At 41.2% G+C, this 19,983-nt stretch overlaps 1 protein-coding gene across 8 annotated transcripts in view; it reads right to left on the bottom strand.

The window, feature by feature from the left end:
* Positions 1–19,983, bottom strand: part of DGKZ (diacylglycerol kinase zeta) — a 187,703-nt gene that overhangs the window by 15,701 nt on the left and 152,019 nt on the right. For 6 of the 8 annotated variants that reach the window (XM_063437883.1, XM_063437885.1, XM_063437884.1 and 3 more), the window contains 8 exons: positions 14,010–14,089; positions 7,835–7,879; positions 5,704–5,773; positions 4,849–4,889; positions 4,345–4,577; positions 3,800–3,831; positions 3,332–3,375; positions 1,914–2,034 (listed from right to left, as the gene is read on the bottom strand). In XM_063437883.1, coding sequence (XP_063293953.1) covers positions 1,914–2,034; positions 3,332–3,375; positions 3,800–3,831; positions 4,345–4,577; positions 4,849–4,889; positions 5,704–5,773; positions 7,835–7,879; positions 14,010–14,089 — 666 coding nt within the window. The remainder of the gene's footprint in view (positions 1–1,913; positions 2,035–3,331; positions 3,376–3,799; positions 3,832–4,344; positions 4,578–4,848; positions 4,890–5,703; positions 5,774–7,834; positions 7,880–14,009; positions 14,090–19,983) is intronic. The other 2 variants (XM_063437881.1, XM_063437882.1) reach the window with 1 other exon arrangement.

Raw genomic sequence — 19,983 nt, 5'->3', positions numbered from 1 at the left:
AAGGAAAGAAAAAAATAAAATAGAAAGGAAAATGGAGAAAGTGAATTTGAAAGTGAAAGTGAATTTGAGAGGAGGAGGAGGAAGTAAGGAGTAAGAATATTTCTGAAAGGTGCAGGAAGGAGAGAGTGGTGTGAAGAAGGGAAAGTGGGAGATAAGCAAGTCACATCAGAGGAACGCTCACAAACCCGCATATTGGAAAAATAACAAGTCCTTAATGAGGATAATTGAAACCTGGGCAGTCAGGAGAACTCAATTAACAGCACAATGCACTGCTGCTGCTTCTCACAATTTACTTGAGGGCTTGTAGATAAGAAACAGAGCTGATAATGTGTGTCGACAGGATTGCTCGATATATGGGTTTGCTTACAGGTTGTTTTAGAGGCTGATCCTGGAGAAACAAAATGGACTGGCTGCAAGTAGGGAAGTATGATAAGAATGTAACATTTCAGAATCTGCTAAGATACATATAATAACGGGATGTGGATGTACTAATTAAATGTAGTGGGCCTCGAAAGCAATAAGCCGTTCGAAGCAGACAATCTCTTTTCCAACATTTATTGTAGGGTAGTGTGGCAAACGTACATAGGTTTAACCTGTGAACATATAACTATTATAGAACAAACTGGAAACATGAATGTACTAATTATGATATATTGTAGTAAGTGAAAGACTTTCATCAAGGATATTTTATTATTATTTTATAATTTATATAGCGCCAGCAAATTCGCTAGCGCTGTACAATGGGTGGACTAACAGACACCTAATTGTAACCAGACAAATGGACGCACAGGAACAGAGGGGTTGAGGGCCCTGCTCAATGAACTAGTGACACAAAGGGTAAAAGAAGGGGTAATGAAATAGGTTGCTAGAAAAGTAATCACTGAGAACCCCTTAATGTGGGTTATTTTTGACAGTTGCAGGAGAGGAGTCATTGTGGGCGGGGGCGGGGGTGGGGGGAGGAGAAACCCACTAACAGTGTAGTTGATATGCTTTCCTGAAGAAGTGTGTTTTCAAAGATTTTTTGAAGGAGTGGAGATTGGGTGAAAGTCTAACGGAGAAGGGAAGGGAGTTCCACAGAAAAGGTGCAGCCCTGGAGACATCTTGGAGGCAAGCATCAATTGTGGGAGTACGGACAGAGGATAGACGTAGGTCTTCGGCAGAGCGCAGGGGCCTCGATGGGATATATTTGTGTATTAGGGAGAATAGGTAGGTTGGAGCAGCATTATGTAGGGACTTGTAAGCAAGCACCAGAATCTTAAATTGAGACTATATCTAACTGGAAGCTAATGTAGGGACTGACAGAGGGGGAGGCGTTGGAGGTGCGGGCAGACAGGAGAATGAGCCTTGTCGCCGCATTCATTATAGATTGCAGCGGTGCAATCTGGGAACACATAAGACCACTGAGAAGGGGATTGCAGTAGTCAAGACGAGAAAGAACAACAGCATGGACCAGTACTGTTAAATAAGGGCAAATGCGAGCTATGTTTTCGAGATGGAAGCGGCAGGATTTGGTGATCGACTGGACATGAGGGGTGAAGGAGATGTCGGAAGTCAAAGAGGTAGAGGTGATGGTGGCACCGTTGACTTGGAGGGAGACAGACACGGGAGTAGTAACATTTGAGGGAGGAAAGACCAGAAGTTCTGTTTTGGAGTTTAAGGAAGTGAGCAGCCATCCAGTTGGAAATCAAGGAGAGGCAGTCAGAGACACGAGTCAAGATGGGTGGAGAGAGATCAGGAGAGGACAGGTAGATTTGTGTGTCATCCGCATAGAAATGAGAATGGAAGCCAAAGGAGCTGATGAGTTTACCAAGGGAGGCAGTATAGATGGAGAACAGTAGGGGACCAAGGACTGAACCTTGGGAAACGCCAATATAAGAAGAGGTTTCTGCTGGGGGTTAATGTCACATACTTACCATGCTCAATTATGTACTTTACAATCTCTTTGCTTCCAGAGGCAATTGCATGATGTAACAAAGTGCAGCCCCCCACATCTCGCAGCATCAGACTTCCTCCGGCACTGTGTGCCTTCCGGAACTGTGAATGTAACCAGACAAGGAGCGATTAGAGAAAATTAGGGTTACATAGAAGTCAAAAACTATGTCCTATTAAGGTGTCTCCAAGTATCATGTGTATCCAGGCCAATAGATACTAAAGTTCTAGGATACTGGAACACTAACTTTGGAGTTGATTGTGTGGACTTTCTGCCTCAACCAAATCTTGCTTCTAGAACCATCACACTGTTACTACGGCAATCAACAATCTGGCCTCCAGGTCTCTGGTGGTAGTACAGATAAGCGGTGTCTATAGTAAAGCTGCCTTCTAGAAACCACTGACTTGTCAATCAATTTTTGACATACTAGCCTATGACAAAAGACAAGTCAAAAAAGGATTTGGAAAAGTGCTCTGGGCTAAGAGGGCACTTAAATATATTGTAGAAATGTCAAACTTATTAGCTGCTACCACACCTATGTGGGAATCTCTTAACCCACCAATAGTAAAAGGTAGTGTAGACAAAGGGCTAGAAGGTGCAATCCCCTACCATACCCTTAAGTGGAGTGCTAAAAATAAACATAATGATATTTGGTATCACTTACTCCTATAAAAGCACAGAGATAAAAAAAAATAAAAAAATAAAAGTTGTCTCTGCTTGAAAAAGCCCAAGGGCTGGGTGAAACGCGTCTTGGAGAAAAAGAAAAGCTTCTTGGACAAGTATTTATTAATTTCATTGTTTTCATTTGATATATTTCTGTCTTAAAAAAGTTACAATTATTAGATATACCAAATATTATTTATATTGTTAGCACTTGTTATAGATCCAATATTGATCTTTGTTATATTCAGGGGAACCCAAATTGCATCAATTTGTGAATCAACACTACACTTAAGGGTATGGTAGGGGATTGCACCTTCTAGATCTTTGTCTACACTGCAAGTCAAAGAACGATGGCAAATAGAACCCTTTCATAACTTGCTTTCTTTCGTAACAACTACAGCAGATAGCACACAATATAGGAACTGCACGATTACAATCAATGTTCTTTCCAAGCAGGGTCATGGATGTAGGAGGGAAACAATGTAATACTCATTAACCTGGGATCACGGTGGTCACGAAGTAGTAAGTATCTAATTTATACAATCTAAAGCAATTCATTATACATTATTCATTTGAATTAAGAATTCATTACAAAAGGAGTTAACACTTAAAGCGAATGTTATTGCAGGTTTTCTTGATGATATATGCACAATACAAACACAAACAAATGCACAAACATAGAAGATTTGAGGAACTAAGCTGACCATCTGATATATATTTTTAATATAGCAATCCCACCTTTTCTAGGTCATCATTTTTTGCAGACTCTATTAAAATGTCATCTAGAAAACAAAAGGGATAAAATATGAAATTATATAAAAACCGCCTAGTACAAAAGTCCACCAAACAACCATCGATAAACAGGAAGAACTGTAAAAATATTTTATTTTTCTAATGTAAAATTGAAGACCTTCAGGTTTTTAAAAATAAAATGTGAATTTTAAAATATAACGTTATAAAACGCTGAACTTTAGAAATGATTCGGCAATACTTTAACAACCTTGGCCTTAAATTTGAATTCTCACTTTAGTGGATACCCCTGCCAATTAGCTCTAAACAGCTTCATTTCATATAATATTTTGGTTCCCAGAGCGCTGCTCGTATGTGTTCCTAGCACAATCACATTCAAATTAGTCAACAAAATAATAAAGATTCAGTTATGCTTCAGTTTTTTCCAATGATCTGATAGAAAACAGAGATACTCACCAGGTTGTAAATTGGAGAGGTCGGAGTTTGTCCTAAAAAATAAATTGTGAATTATTTTTTTTAAAATAGCAATTATTTTTAATTTAAATTTACTCTGACATGTTCATTATTCCTTGCTTAAAATTACCCACACTGCATCCTCTTTAACTCTTAAGTAAAAGCTTCTAGGATATACGATTTAGGAAAGATGTGATCCATTTCTGAGCAATCTAGATTTTGGCAGGCTAGCACAGACATTTACATTCTGTGATATGACATGACCTGAAGTCCAACAATAGACTCAAGGCCACAATGTCTCCAAACGTCATCTAAAGACATGCACCTAGCTGCCCAAGAGGCCACAATACAAGATAATCCTTTAGCACTTCCCACTGTATCTATCCCGTTACTACACACCTGGCCTGACCAAATCAGATGTTCCAAAGATGTTCCAAAGATAATTACAAAAAAACTTTAGAAATAAAGTTAAAAACCCAGCAGAATTATGAACCACATGAATTAATTAATTGGAAAAAAAAAATCTCTGCGCATTCTCTTTTAAATACCTGTGCCTGGACTCAACTCCTTGTTGGCTAGAAGAGCTGTCACTGCCCAGGTGAGGTCTCTGCTGTGGTTCGGGGAAAGCTGGGGATTCAGGTGGAGAGCATGGTGGTGGAGGGAACTGGAAAGATGGAGATGGCATTGCAGGAGAGGTTCCCACTGATTGAGTAATGATCAATTCTGGGTCCAACACATAAAGTTCATCTTGACAGATCTCCAATACGTAGTTCAGATGCTCCTAGGATGAACGTAAATCAACAGTTACCAAAAGGGAGTACCTAGTGAGATAATGTCTGCATCAGAGGTTTACTCTGACATGTTCATTATTCCTTGCTGGAGATTACTTTCCCGGATTGTTAATATAAAGTTTTCTAGATTTAACAAGCTGCATTTTTACACAAAATAGAAAATCAAGAATAAACTCGGAATGAAGTGTGGCTACATTTGAAGAACATTAAGATAAGGATCAAATGAATGGGAGTAAAAGCAATGATATTATGACAACTCACCTGTGCACGGTCAATTCTATAAAAGCGATCTGCAGTAGTGGCTGAAATAAAAAGATATAGCGATCAAAAAAAAAAAAAAAAAAAAAAAAGCTACTAATTCTACCTAGAGCAAGGTGTGCCTGTGAAATGAAAGAAGCCATTAAAGGGAAACTATAGTCACTAAAACAACAATAGCTCAATTAAGCAGTTTTGGTGTATAGCTCATGTCCCTGCAGTTTCACAGCCATATAAGAGTTAAATCACTTTGTTTATACTGCCCTAGTCACACCTCCCTACATGTGACTTACACAACGTTACTAAACACTTCCTGTAAAGAGTAATCCAATGTTTACACGTTATTGCAAATTCTGTTTAATTTGGAAAATATTATCTCCTGCTCTGTCAATAGCTTGCTAGACACTGTAGGAGTCTGGCTGTGTGAGTCCCAACCTGGGGAGCTGTGGCTAAGGCTGCATAAAAAGAAACAAACATGATTTGCCTCCTAAATGGCAGAGAATTGAGCAGTGGGACCATGTTCTTGTTTTGGTGACTATAGTGTCCCTCCAAGCAAAGTCTAAGTAGAAGGAAAGGAAGAAAAGAGTGGGTGTGAAAGTGAAGGGTAGCGTATAACAAAGCAAAAGCGTGTAAATGTAATGTATAGCGGGATATAGCAAAGAGCATGTAAATGTGAAAAAAAGGCACAAAGAACGTTTGTAAACTTTGTGAACAGTGTCGAGAGGGCGAACAGCTTGAACAGTGAAACTTTAGAGGAGAAATCAGGTAAATATAAAATCTAAGTAGTTTTATTTTAAATTAACAACATTTAATTTCACGTCACAGTGCTGTAAACTATTTTTGAAATCCAGTAACACTTACAGTCCAAGAAACACCATTTAGGAGAGAGCTTCTGTGATGAGACATTCTGGATATGAGTTGTTCCGCCCTCCTGTAACAAAGTGAACCTTGTTAGACAAGCAGATCCCATTTTCAAGAAGAATATCTATAGAACACACAACTGCATAAGCGCCGACAGGTTCTAAATGGGAATAGCTACGAACATACACTCAAGGGCCATTTTAGCATATACGCCTGCTTGTTAATACAGCTGGTCAAGCTGACAAACTCTACCACAACAGCCGGTCAAATAAGCAGTTTTAAGCTTCTGCATATAACCATCATATGTAGCACTGATCTCCTACCTAGAGGTGTAGAACACCACTCCTATCAGTTTGGAAGTATGTAATACAACATAATCAACGAACCAATAATTCCATAACAATACTCCTTACATCTCTAGCAAATGTTTGAATGAATCTTCTAATAAAGCACAATACACCTTCCTAACTCAAAATTTGTTGTTAAGAGCTGACACAAAAGAAAATCTATTGTGTATGAAGCAGGGATGTCCTGCTCTAAACATCAAGGGCTGTACGTGTGCCTGGATTCCAAATATCAATGCTTTACAAGAGGTGGGTAAATCAAACTAGCTCCACGACTGGTGGGCCACCTGACGGATACTCCTCATTAAAAAAAAGTGTCAATATTGAATACCTTTTATTCAATCCCTGCCTGGCCACAGCCTCCTGTGCACACATGGTTTCTCTCATTGTCTTAGAGTGCGCATGTACGATATTGTGACCTAGGGTTGGCCAGTAACTAATTATTGTTTTGGGAGGAGAGTGGTAAACAGCTATAGTTAATATATGCAAAACTGTGCGAGTTAGGGTTTCTGTTATATTTATGTTACATTGACAGAATTATTGCTTGTAAAAAACACGTCAATGCTTTTATTTTTTTCTTATAAAACCAGGTTTCTTTCATTCCATTATAAAACTATTACATTTAGTTAATGCTTTATGGAACTTCAAACACAATGGGTTCTGTGACAGTAATTGAAATCTATCTTTTCGAGTGGGTGGGATGTCTGAGTTTTCTGCAGACAGACTATGGTGACCATGAATCATAGCAGGCAAAGGAAAAAAAGAAAACATCAAATGCCAACAGATGAGACAATACAAAAGGAATTAGCAGACAATAATCTATGGCTGAAATTAGAGTGCATACTGCCAGCAAACATCCGCACATTAATCATCGGAGCATAAAAAAAAATATAAAAAACAAACTCAAAACAATATTATATTTACATACACCTGCATTTGAACTCATTATGCTTGAGGCAGAGATGGTGCCAACGTTCTATAGCTCTCACCATCTACTGGAAATCATTTATCAATCCTTGCAATCATATTAAGAGAGGGAAATAAAGTCTCGCTTCTACTTACTCTAACACCTTGATAGCTCTGCAAAACACACATCCTCACCTCCTGCCCACATCTTATCCCTCAGTGTCCAAAAGGTTTTTTTTTTTTTTTTTTTTATTATACATAAATCTAGAATTTATTCTAACAAAACATTCAGCTTAAAGCACCTTCAACCAATACCTAAAGTCCCCCACAGCCGTTTCAGTCCTACTTCTTATTATATCCTTTAAGGGTCAGTTTCTGCATTACTTTCTGTATACGTGGCAAATTTAAAGCGTTAATCCAAGTACCATGAGACTTCCCAGATTTTAAGTGGTCGTGGTGCGTAGAGTCTGGATGTGCATTATTTTGCTAAAAAAAAAAAAAAAAACAACCCCAAAAAACGCAGCACATTCTGAATGTACCACTTTGCTACATGTTTGTAACTTTTCCTTCGCCAGCGTCATTAGTCCGTTTTAGGCTATTGGATGCAAAGCTTGCTAGTGACAGGCGTCTAATGGGTTCTGTTGGCTACAGTCTAACAGGTAAGGTAGATAAGCACTCGTTGGGATAGATCCTCTTCTAACATATAGCAACAGAGGTGTATGACCACTAAAAGTGCAGTGCACATCACAAAGAGCTGCGTCATACAACACAGAGCATGCAGACACAGCAAGCTTACACTGAAGCACACACAAACAAAAAACTACCAGTACACACTATGCACTGAGCACCGCATGAAGGCAATAGAATTTTATTTAACACACCTTCAAGTCAAGACGCTGCAAGATTGTGGGGTACGTAGGAAAATCCTGGGGAGAAAGAACTAGGTCATCTAAAAACAAATCTTAACCCAGGCTACTGTTCCATCTCCACAGCCACAAAACAGTTAATAGAAAGTACATTATGTCACCACACTTGGCTGCAGAATATCGAAGTTCCCTGCCAGATATTTAATTGTACCAAAGAGAACCAACATACTCATGGTTGGAAGCAGAATGATTTCAGTCAATTTCATTTTATTCCATCCAATTCCCGATCTTTAGCCCAAACGCTCTCTGATTGTCGCATTTATCGCATGTGATGTAAGAGGAACGAGCTCAATCACAGAGTAATGTGTATATTATAAACGAGTAGAGTCGAATGGAATGTAACTTAAGCAAGATTAAAATTACAAAATGCCAACTTCTTACTGGAGGAGATTTTACCACTTTATATCTGATCTTGATTAACATAACGGTTGCCAACTAGACTTTACCAGGGAAAAAAATACAGACGAAAAAAGTAGTTCATATTTTGTCTTGTGTTTTAAAGAGAAATAGATGTAACTAAAATAAAGACTCATGGCAATGTAACTAAAATAAAGACTCATGGCAATGTAACTAAAATAAAGACTCGTGGCAATGTAACTAAAATAAAGACTCATGGCAATGTAACTAAAATAAAGACTCGTGGCAATGTAACTAAAATAAAGACTCGTGGCAATGTAACTAAAATAAAGACTCACGGCAATGTAACTAAAATAAAGACTCATGGCAATGTAACTAAAATAAAGACTCATGGCAATGTAACTAAAATAAAGACTTGTGGCAATGTAACTAAAATAAAGACTCATGGCAATGTAACTAAAATAAAGACTCATGGCAATGTAACTAAAATAAAGACTCATGGCAATGTAACTAAAATAAAGACTCGTGGCAATGTAACTAAAATAAAGACTCATGGCAATGTAACTAAAATAAAGACTCGTGGCAATGTAACTAAAATAAAGACTCATGGCAATGTAACTAAAATAAAGACTCACGGCAATGTAACTAAAATAAAGACTCATGGCAATGTAACTAAAATAAAGACTCACGGCAATGTAACTAAAATAAAGACTCATGGCAATGTAACTAAAATAAAGACTCATGGCAATGTAACTAAAATAAAGACTCGTGGCAATGTAACTAAAATAAAGACTCGTGGCAATGTAACTAAAATAAAGACTCGTGGCAATGTAACTAAAATAAAGACTCGTGGCAATGTAACTAAAATAAAGACTCATGGCAATGTAACTAAAATAAAGACTCGTGGCAATGTAACTAAAATAAAGACTCATGGCAATGTAACTAAAATAAAGACTCATGGCAATGTAACTAAAATAAAGACTCATGGCAATGTAACTAAAATAAAGACTCGTGGCAATGTAACTAAAATAAAGACTCATGGCAATGTCCATTTGAAGCACAAGAGGTTAATGGCAGTTGTCACAACCTTCAACCTGTGATATAGTTTAATAGCCTACAAAACCTCAATTTTTGCTCTTAATCTTGAAATATTACCCTACCTGGCTTGTTATCAAAATATTAACTATGAAATCATGGTTTAAGCCTGGTTCAGAGGCAATAACGTTTTCTGACTTTGACAGTGGTACCCGCAGAAAAAAAAATAAATAAATAAAAAAAGATCTGAATTGTGATCACTATCATAACAATTGTGCAATACTGGCCAGAAGTCTGAAAATGTTAATGATCTGTTACGGACGCTGCATTGTAATGTAGGCCTGTATATCAAACCGTGCTTGCAATTCTTCTAACTTCTATTCTACTAAGAAAATCTATTGGCAAAGTTCTAAGATAACATTCCTTTCTCTTAGTGGAAATACAGAGATCTGGCAAGTCATACAGAGAAAGGGTGGACTCTCACACGTTAGCTAATTAGATGTAAAGTCACACAGCAATTATGGTCTTTTGGATTTTGACAAGACTGTGATATTCTGTATTCTAGGACACAAGACAAGTAATTCGATAATGGACAGTAGATAGTTTACCCTAGTTTACTGAAACGTTTAATTTAGGTAGTGATTCTGAATCCTTTTATATTGAATCACAAGTAATATTGTCTTAAAAAAAAAAAGAAGATGCATATACTCATTGTACAGCGCTATGGAATTTGCTGGGGCTATATAAAATAATAAATAATAATAATATTATTACATTTCTATTTCTGTGTTAAAACGGGGAGCTTCAGTGCAGAGCTGTAATGATACTGCATTCATATGAGCACATCTTCATAATTTGTTTTAAATGTTACCATTAGTATTGGGTTAAGTAGTCAATTAAGGGTAGAATGTAGTTAAAGGGGGCAGCCAAAGCCCCACTAAGGCTTATTTCAGTGGTAGTGGAGCAAAGACTCTGTCAGTGTTGTGCTCAAAGTTTGGTTCAAAATTATTTTCAAGTAAAATCTAGATTATCAAAGAACGGGGGTCTGGAGACTACAGAAGCCCAGTTAGAGTAGTGGTAATGAACTGGGGATCTCTGGTTCGAATCCTGTCAGGACCCCCTTACCAGTAAACAAATATATCCTCATAGACGGAGTGCAAATATAAAAAAAGAAAAAATACTTATGGCCCTGTTATATGACTATTTGCTAAGAGAGGTGATTTTATTTAGCCTTTTAAGATTTAAAACAGTATCGTGGTGTGTTGTTCCTTTGATGTGTATTTTGTGCGCTTTATTATGCTAGCCCTGGAAGAAGGTACAATTATGGCACAAGGGACAAAGTCTGGCTGTTTTGTTTCAATTACACTCATATAAATCTCCATCATGACTGTAGAGTTTGTTTAGAGCAGAGCTGCTGAAGCAGATTTTATTTATGCATTACAGTCGAATCTATTAACGAGGTGCCGATTCCGAAGAAATCAGATAGTAATCTAAAGTGTCTTGAGTCTCCTTGGGGAGAAAAGAGATATTTAAAATTAAGTTTTTATTGCGATGAAGCTTTTAAATGAGGTTTCTCGCAGTCATTGTGTTTAAGAAGATGGTATCAGTTCTAATTCAGTATCCTCTAAAACGCCTACCTGTAGTTTAGATTTTCTGTTCGTGAGTATGATATAGTCTCCAACAGCCGTATGTCATCAAGTGAATCAAACACATGGCAGACAAGAGGGCTTGGCTTTCCCAATATTTATTAAGGGGTTTATTCAGAAAACAGTTTATTGTAATAAACTAAAAACTGAACTGCAAAATGTGTATGTGACTAAATCAAAGTTAACATAATTACTCAAGGCACATATTATTGAAGACGGTTGCCTAAATTGTGGCCAAAAATGTGATTTTAAACTCCGTACAATTCTGTGTTTAGCAGATAAAGCCCAAAGGGAGGACCAGTAAGGAGGTTGAGGAGAGGAAGAAAAATACAATTTAGGATTTTCTGGTTGTGTATCGTTTTACGGCTGCTGGTGTATTTTTTACAAATGTTGAAATGCTTAAAGTACGTTTGAATAAATTCTATAACGAAACAAAGTGCAGAGCTGGGATTTCTCAGGATAAGAGATGTTTGCAAGGTGACCTTTGGGTCCAGTTGTATTTCCGGCATTCTGAGAGGTGTCACAGCAGCCGGTTCCCTGCCGAGTGCTCAGGATCCGGCGCCAAGCTAAATAAATTTAAATCCATTTTGGATGACCTCAGCTCTCTGTGTAGGGGGCACGGGAGGGGGGTGGTTATGGGAGGAATAAAGAAATGGGTTTGGGATCCTGCCACATTAAACAGCTCACACTGGAATAATCTACAATACAAACGGTTTCCATGATGTCAGTGTATCCCTGCGGTGCTCCTGAGTGACACATGTGTGCAGATCAGATGTAATAGGGCACTATGTCTACAAGTGTGTGAGAAGTGGTATGGTATGCTTGGAAGTAAGCCAAGCCGTGTCCGAGTGTCTGTTTGCAGAAGCAGCATGCCAGCTCTTGCAGGCGATATATATATTCAGATGAAGTCTTTCTGTGAGAAACCGTCTTTATTATATTCAGCAATGCACGATGAGGTGATTGTAATAAAAGCTGTGAATTTATTGTATCGAAATGAAGGGTTGGTGACGATTTTTGTGGGTATCCCTGTTTGATGGTATCCCCATATACTGTAAGGAAAATGTGGACTACAATGTGAACATTAGTAAGAAAAATTACAAAACACATGTGAGATTATTCACTTAAAAGGGAATTGAGGATTTGTATGCCAGTTACATCTCTACTAAGTTGTAAAATATATTGCCATAGAATGTCATGGTTAATGATCCCACCTGTGTGAATTGCCTATCTGTGTCTCGATAAAAGGGTTGGTTAACCTGCGTCCAGTATACACAACAGTGAAAATTCCCTTTGCTTTCAAACAAAGAACACAACGAATGGAAAGCGGAATCTGCCAGGGGGCTGGACGGCAAGGGTCACAGCGAATTTGTGCCTGAAAAGGAGGGAGGTGTAGAGGGGGGCCTGGGGATTTTGTGGGTGGTCAGGGGGACATATCAGGGTATTTGAATCAATGTCCCTAACATGTTCAGGCTAACAATACATGGCTAATATCCTTGCCTCCTCTATCAGAAAACATTGGAGTTTTTTTTTTTTGTTTTTTTTTTAAACCCCCTTTGAGAATATGAATGGGAGGGGGCACACCCAGAACATACATTTCTCAATACTGCGTCTGTTCGAATGATCTAAAACTATACAAAATGCACAAAAATATATAAAATGTAAATCTTAGAAAACTTCTCAAAATGTAATATTTCATTTATAGCTTAAACTAAAACACTGTACTCACATGTATGCTTTACGCCACTTTAAATAGAACCGACCCTGTGTTTGGAGAGCACCCAACCCTTTTAAATCTACAGCTGCCATAATGCTCAGTTAGCAACAAGCACACTTTTTATCATAAACGATTGGGGAGGATTGTGGAACTCATTGACCCATTGGAACTGGGCAGCTGTCTGCAGATTACTCCAAATATACAGACTATTTGAAATATCTAATTAAATGGAGGTATAATTTGTAACTAAGCTGACTACCAATCAGTTTCAGCATGTATATACATCTTTCAATACAATGCATTTGTAACATAGCTGCTTAAATAACTGGGACTGCACATTATCAAATGGCAACCACCATGTGTAAAATTAATGTGTCTGTATGTGGCTAGATTAAAAAAAAAAAAAAAATGGAAAGATGTTTGGCTACAAAATGTAACCAACTGACAGCTCGGGCTCCGCTTTGGCTCTGTTGCCTGTGAGACAGGCCTCTTTCTCTGATCCTTTTTATGAAATGCTTAAAGCCTGAAAAGAGGCCACACTGTGTTGAGAAAAACATTGATATATGGCAGCATGAGTAACAGCACAGGATAACTGGGGAGAAAATGATTATTTCATTTATTATTTATTTGTAGTTTTTACAAAGAGAGGCCACGTGCTGCGTTTGGGTAGCGGGTTGGTAAAGGAAAGATTTAAAAACAAGTCTTAAAAAAAAAATAAAACCATTTTAAAGTTCCATGGCTAGTTGAGTAGCATGGGACATGTAGTTTTGTGTACTGAAAGCCAGCACTCAAACAAACACTGATCTCAGTCATCAGCAACCAAAATGTGGTAGTTTCTCAATACAAAAAGGCACAACACCCACCATCATTATTTGTAGCTTGGTGGAGATCAAGGCTCTAGTCTAGTCTACTAATAACTTGAGCTGCGGTTAGCCAAAGCTCAAGGTGCATATTATTTGAATAAGATGTTGCAAAGTTATGTGCCTTATCTCGGAATGATATATTGTATTCCTCTTGCGTTCTAGATTCTGTAAATACTCACCTCAATGGTACCCATCATTATGATTCTAGAAGGATGAGAGGCGGAGTTTATTCTGCACAAGTCGACAGAGCTATCTTATCAGTGTTAAAGCAGGTACTAAAATAAGCAACATCAAGACTATGCACTGCATGGAATACCAGCAGCTCACACCGCAAACGCCATTATCAGAAGATGCAATAGTTACAACTCTCCCATCGGAGTGGATGTTTGATGCTATACCCTTAGTATAATAATAAGTGAGCAGCGGGTCAATACAGAGCACACAGGGCCTACTGACAGCCAAAAGGACTGGATTACGTATGCAAACTTGCATTTGTGGGTACAATGTGTCCTCACCTCCTGCAGCCGCTGTATGTGAACACGGCACGTCTCGAGATCACTGTCTCCGGGAACCACAATAACTCCCAGTGGGATAGCTGTAATCACAGAGACAAAAATAGAGAAGGGAAAGAATTAAAAAGAGGAAGAGCCGGAGAGATTTAAACCGCAAAAAGAATTTGAGCAAATTGAGAGAATGTATGGAGGAGGATGGCGACACAGAAAAGCAAAGTGCCTGGAAGAAGAGAGATTAAAGAAAAAGTGGGACAATGAATAGGAGAATATAAGTGAAAGGATATACAGGGGCAGTGGGGAAACAAAATGAGGGGAGAGAGAAAGAATGGAGAGGAATAAATAAAAAGAGAAAAAAAAAATCTTAAAAGAAGCATAGCCAGATCAAGTTGTCAAAAGTCAATCTAATAGGAAAACTACAGTAAAAGGGGTGAGCAACACAAAGCTGGCAAAAAAAGAATTCTCAGACAGCCCTAGTTCTACAAAATGTCCTTCCTGAAAACAAGGAACATAAAAGAAAAATAAATGGGAGCTTTTCTTTGAAGAATATGGGCCAGTAGCAATCCTTTTTTTCGAACCTTTTAGCTCCTTACATAGACACAGGCAAGTCTAAAAGAACACACGTATATATTATTTTATTTAGGTAAAAAAGACATTGCAATATCTCTTGGTACAGTAAAATTATGTTACAGCGTTACCTAGACAAGACAGTAAACATTAAGAATATTAGCATTTATTGCTGGAACACTGTGTGAATGTAGATCCAAAGTGGGAGATCTTTTCAGGAATTTTAAAATGGATGGAACGTTTGGGGCGTACTGGGTCATCTGATTGCCGCTTAGCCCCATTTCTTGTCCTAACAAAGAGTAGTGAGCAGCAAGTTCCGAAGTTCTTTTGGGCATTATCATTGAATACAGGGATAATGTAAGACAGTCTATCCTGCATTGGGCTCATTGGAATACAAAGAATACGTCAAAATAGTCCTTACAACATTACGTACTGTATGTATATCCCTTACCACTGGCTGTCAATGGCAATTAGTGACAACGAGGAGCTAAATCTCATATCAATACCTATTAGTAACATTCAGCACACAGAATAGTATATCATTCAGGTTTGTCTGTCAAATTAACTACACAACAAATCATTGTGATATGTTAAATGATCTCAACTGCTAAACTTGAACCCAGGCAGACCATTCAACCTTCACACCCAGCTTATAACAAATTACCTAGAAATCTTCACCACTATCTTAGCTGCAGCGTCTTACATCCCCTATAACATACACTAACTTAGTAGTATGCACGTCTCAGCTCCCCATACCTCCAATAGCCCACACTACCTAAAAAGCACACCAAGTGCAGCTCCCCACACCTCCAATAACCCACACTACCTGAGCAGCACACTCCCTGCAGCTCCCCACACCTCCAATAACCCACACTACATCATCAGCATGCTCACTGCATCTCCCCTAACCCCCTATTAACCCACTCTACCTGAACAGCACACTCACTGCAGCTCCCCACACTTCCTATAACCCACATTACCTGAGCAGCACACTCCATGCAGCTCCCCACATCTCCTATAACCCACACTATCTGCAGCTCCCCACACTTCCTATAACCCACACTACCTCATCAGCATGCTCATTGCAACTCCCCACACTACCTGAGCAGCACACTCACCACAGCTCCCCACACCTACAACCCACACCACCTGAGCAGCACACTCATTGCAGCTCCCCACACCTCCTATAACGCACACTACCTGAGCAACACACTTACCGCTGCTCCCCACACCTCCTATAACCCACATTACCGGAGAAGCACACTCCATGCAGCTCCCCACATCTCCTATAACCCACACTATCTGCAGCTCCCCACACTACCTGAGCAGCACGCTCACTGCAGCTCCCCACACCTCCTGTAACCCACACTACCTGAGCAGCACACTCACTGCAGCTCCCCACGCCTCCTATAACCCACACTACCTGAGCAGCACCATCACTGCACCTCCCCACACCTCCTATAACCCACACTACCTGAGCAGCACCATCACTGCACTTCCTATAACCCACACTACCTGAGCAGCACACTCACTGCAGCTCCCCACACCTCCTATAACCCACACTACCTGAGCAGCACACTCACTGCACTTCCTATAACCCACACTACCTGAACAGCACACTCACTGCAGCTCCCCACACTTCCTATAACCCACACTACCTCATCAGCATGCTCACTGCAGCTCCCCAAACTACAAGAGCAGCACACTCACCACAGCTCACCACACCTACAACCCACACCACCTGAGCAGCACACTCATTGCAGCTCCCCACACCTCCTATAACGCACACTACCTGAGCAACACACTTAACGCTGCTCCCCACACCTCCTATAACCCACATTACCTGAGAAGCACACTCACTGCACTTCCTATAACCCACACTACCTGAGCAGCACACTCCCTGCAGCTCCCCACACCTCCTATAACCCACACTACCTCATCAGCATGCTCACTGCAGCTCCCCACACTACCTTAGCAGCACACTCATTGCAGCTCCCCACACCACCTATAACCCACACTACCTGAGCAGCACGTTTACCCCAATCCTCATACTACTTATAACCTACACTGCCTGGGAAATATCTTTGATCTAGCACTCCAAGCCTTCTATAATCATCATTACCTAAACAGTATGTTCACTACAGCTGCCTATAAAATAGCTGATTACAATACAGAGATAACCATATCACAAACAGAGCTGATAGAGATATAATACACAGAGCTGGGCACAACACAAAGATAACTACACAATACACAGAGCTGGGCACAACACAAAGATAACTACACAATACACAGAGCTGGGTAGACAGCAGAGATACCCGTACACCAAGTAGAGCTGAATAAATACAGAGGAATAACGCACAGAGCTGGGCACAATAAGGAGATACCATAACTATCTCACACAGCCAGGATCACTTTGATTGGTTACACAGAGCTGCAATACAGAGATATCCGCACGGTACATGTCTCTATCAGGGCCGGACTGGGAGAAAAATTCGGCCCGGGCATTTTTTTATCCCAGCGGCCCACTAAGAAGGGGGCGGGTCAGAGGAGGTGTGTGTTTTGTCATCACTAATGACAAGCACGCCCCCTCTCAAAGTGAGCATGTTGGTTCAATGCTCTTCCAGGGCAGACCATGCGCAGAGCTCTGCTGAAGAGCTCTAGCATGAGAAGAAAAAAAACCTATTTGTTCTGCACAGTGCAAGCAAATTTAATAACATGCTTGCACTGTGTTTCCTTGCAACTTGTCTCTGGTGTCTCTATAACTGGATACCAGGAGACAAAAATGCCAGGAAAGAGTATTGTGCATGTGTTTGGAGTCTGCTTGTGGTATTGCGTGTGTGTAGAGTGAGCTGATTGTGGTGTGGTATTGTGTATTAAGGTTAGTTTTAGACATGTTGTGCCTGTGGTGTAATGTGATGCATATGTGGCTAGGGGCTGTAGAGAATGTATGTAAAGGGGATGTAGCATGTGTGCAAACAGGCTATAGAGTGTGTGTATAGGTGATGTAGTGTTTGTAGAAAGTGTGTGTTTAGGGGTGTAGTATGTGTTTGCTTACAAGGAATCTAGTGTGTGTGTGTGTGTGTGTGTGTGTGTGTGTGTGTGTATAGGGGATTCAGAGTGTATATGTTAAGAGTGTAGTGTGTGTGTGTGTGTATGTGTATAGGAGTCTAGTGTGTGTTTGAAGGACCCAGAATGTGTAGGAGATCTAGTGAGTGTGTGTTTATAACGGATTCAGAGTGTATATAGGGATCTAGTGTTTATATGTGTGTAGATGATCCAGAGTTGGGTAAGGGATCTAGTGTGTGTCTGGAATGTAATGTGTTTAGGGGTGCAGTATGTGTGAGGGGTGCTGTGTGTGTGTATGTATATATATGTGTGTGTTTGGAAGTATTGTGTATGTGTGTGGTGCAGTGTGTTGGGGGGGTTCTGTGTGTATGTGAGGGGTGCAGTATGTGTGCGTGATGGATGCTGTGTGTGAGGGTGCGTGATGGATGCTGTGTGTGAGGGTGCGGTAAGTGGTATGTGAGGCTGCGGTAAGTGGTGTGTGAGAGAATGCTGTGTGTGATGTGTGTAAGAATGTGGTGTGTGAGAGTGCTGTGTGTGACAGTGCTGTTTGTAATGTGTATGATAGTGCTGTGCATGATGGGTGTGAGAGTGCTGAGTGTGATAGTGCTGTGTGTGAGAGTGCTGAGTGTGATGTGTGTAAGAGTACTGTGTACGATGTGTGTGAGAGTGCTGTGTGTGATGGGTTAGAGAGTGCTGTGTGTGAGAGTGCTGTGTATGATGTGTGTGAAAGTGATGTGTGTGAGAATGCTTTGTGTGATGGGTGTGAGAGTGCTGTGTGTGTTGGGTTAGAGAGTGCTGTGTGTGAGAGTGCTGTGTGTGAGAATGCTGTGTGTGATAGTTGTGAGAGTGCTGTGTGTTATGTGGGTGAGAGTGCTGAGTGAGTGCTGAGTGTGATGGGTGTGAGTGCTGAGTGTGATGGGTGTGATGGGTGTGAGTGCTGAGTGTGATGGGTGTGAGTGCTGAGTGTGATGGGTGTGAGTGCTGAGTGTGATGGGTGTGAGTGCTGAGTGTGATGGGTGTGAGAGTGCCGAGTGTGATAGTGCTGTGTGTGAGAGTGCTGAATGTGCGAGTGCCGAGTGTGATGTGTGTAAGAGTGCTGAGTGTGATGGGTGTGTGAGTGCTGAGTGTGATGGGTGTGTGAGTGCTGAGTGTGATGGGTGTGAGAGTGCTGAGTGTGATGGGTGTGAGAGTGCTGAGTGTGATGGGTGTGAGAGTGCTGAGTGTGATGGGTGTGAGAGTGCTGAGTGTGATGGGTGTGAGAGTGCTGAGTGTGATGGGTGTGAGAGTGCTGAGTGTGATGGGTGTGAGAGTGCTGAGTGTGATGGGTGTGAGAGTGCTGAGTGTGATGGGTGTGAGAGTGCTGAGTGTGATGGGTGTGAGAGTGCTGAGTGTGATGGGTGTGAGAGTGCTGTGTGTTATGTGGGTGAGAGTGCCGAGTGTAAGAGTGCTGAGTGTGATGGGTGTGAGTGCTGAGTGTGATGGGTGTGAGTGCTGTGTGTGATGGGTGTGAGAGTGCTGTGTGTGATGGGTGTGAGAGTGCTGTGTGTGATGGGTGTGAGAGTGCTGTGTGTGATGGGTGTGAGAGTGCTGTGTGTGATGGGTGTGAGAGTGCTGTGTGTGATGGGTGTGAGAGTGCTGTGTATGCTGTGGGTGAGAGTGCTGTGGGTGAGAGTGCTGTGGGTGAGAGTGCTGGGGGTGAGAGTGCTGAGTGTGATGGGTGTGAGAGTGCTGAGTGTGATGGGTGTGAGTGATGGGTGTGAGAGTGCTGAGTGTGATGGGTGCGAGTGATGTATAAATGTTAGAATGGATTTTGTGTGGGGAGGGGGGGGGGGGGTAAACAAATAAAATAACAGGCATTATGTCCCCCCCTCCCTTCTTACCTTTAGCCTGGGAGGGGGGGACTGGTTCCTGGGACTGGGAGGCAGAGTGGCAGTGTTCCCTGGTGGTCCTCGTGGTGAGTGAACTCTAGCCTGCGGGCTAGAGCTCACTCTCGCGAGATCCGGTCATTGCCATGGCAACGCTCCGGATCTCGCGAGAGGAACCCGGCGGAGCTGCAAGTCAGAGCTCCGCCGGGTCCTCTCTCCGTGCAGGCTGTCTCCTTCCCTCTCTCCCCGCCGGCGGCCGCAATGGATAGCATGTGGGCCGGTGAGGGAGATCTTTGATCTCCCCACCGGCCCGACATGGAATACAGCGGGGCCGGCGCTCGGATAGTGCCGGCCCTGCATAAACCGGCAGGGGAAGTCCTGGGACCTTCCCCTGCCGGCCTCGGCCCCACGGCCATCGCGGCCCACCGGGCATTTGCCCGGTGTGCCCGATGGCCAGTCCGGGCCTGGTCTCTATATAT

This window comes from Pelobates fuscus, chromosome 12, assembly GCF_036172605.1.
Source record: "Pelobates fuscus isolate aPelFus1 chromosome 12, aPelFus1.pri, whole genome shotgun sequence".
In the NCBI taxonomy this organism is placed as follows: Eukaryota; Metazoa; Chordata; class Amphibia; order Anura; family Pelobatidae; genus Pelobates; species Pelobates fuscus.
This window is presented reverse-complemented; position numbering and strand designations above follow the sequence as displayed.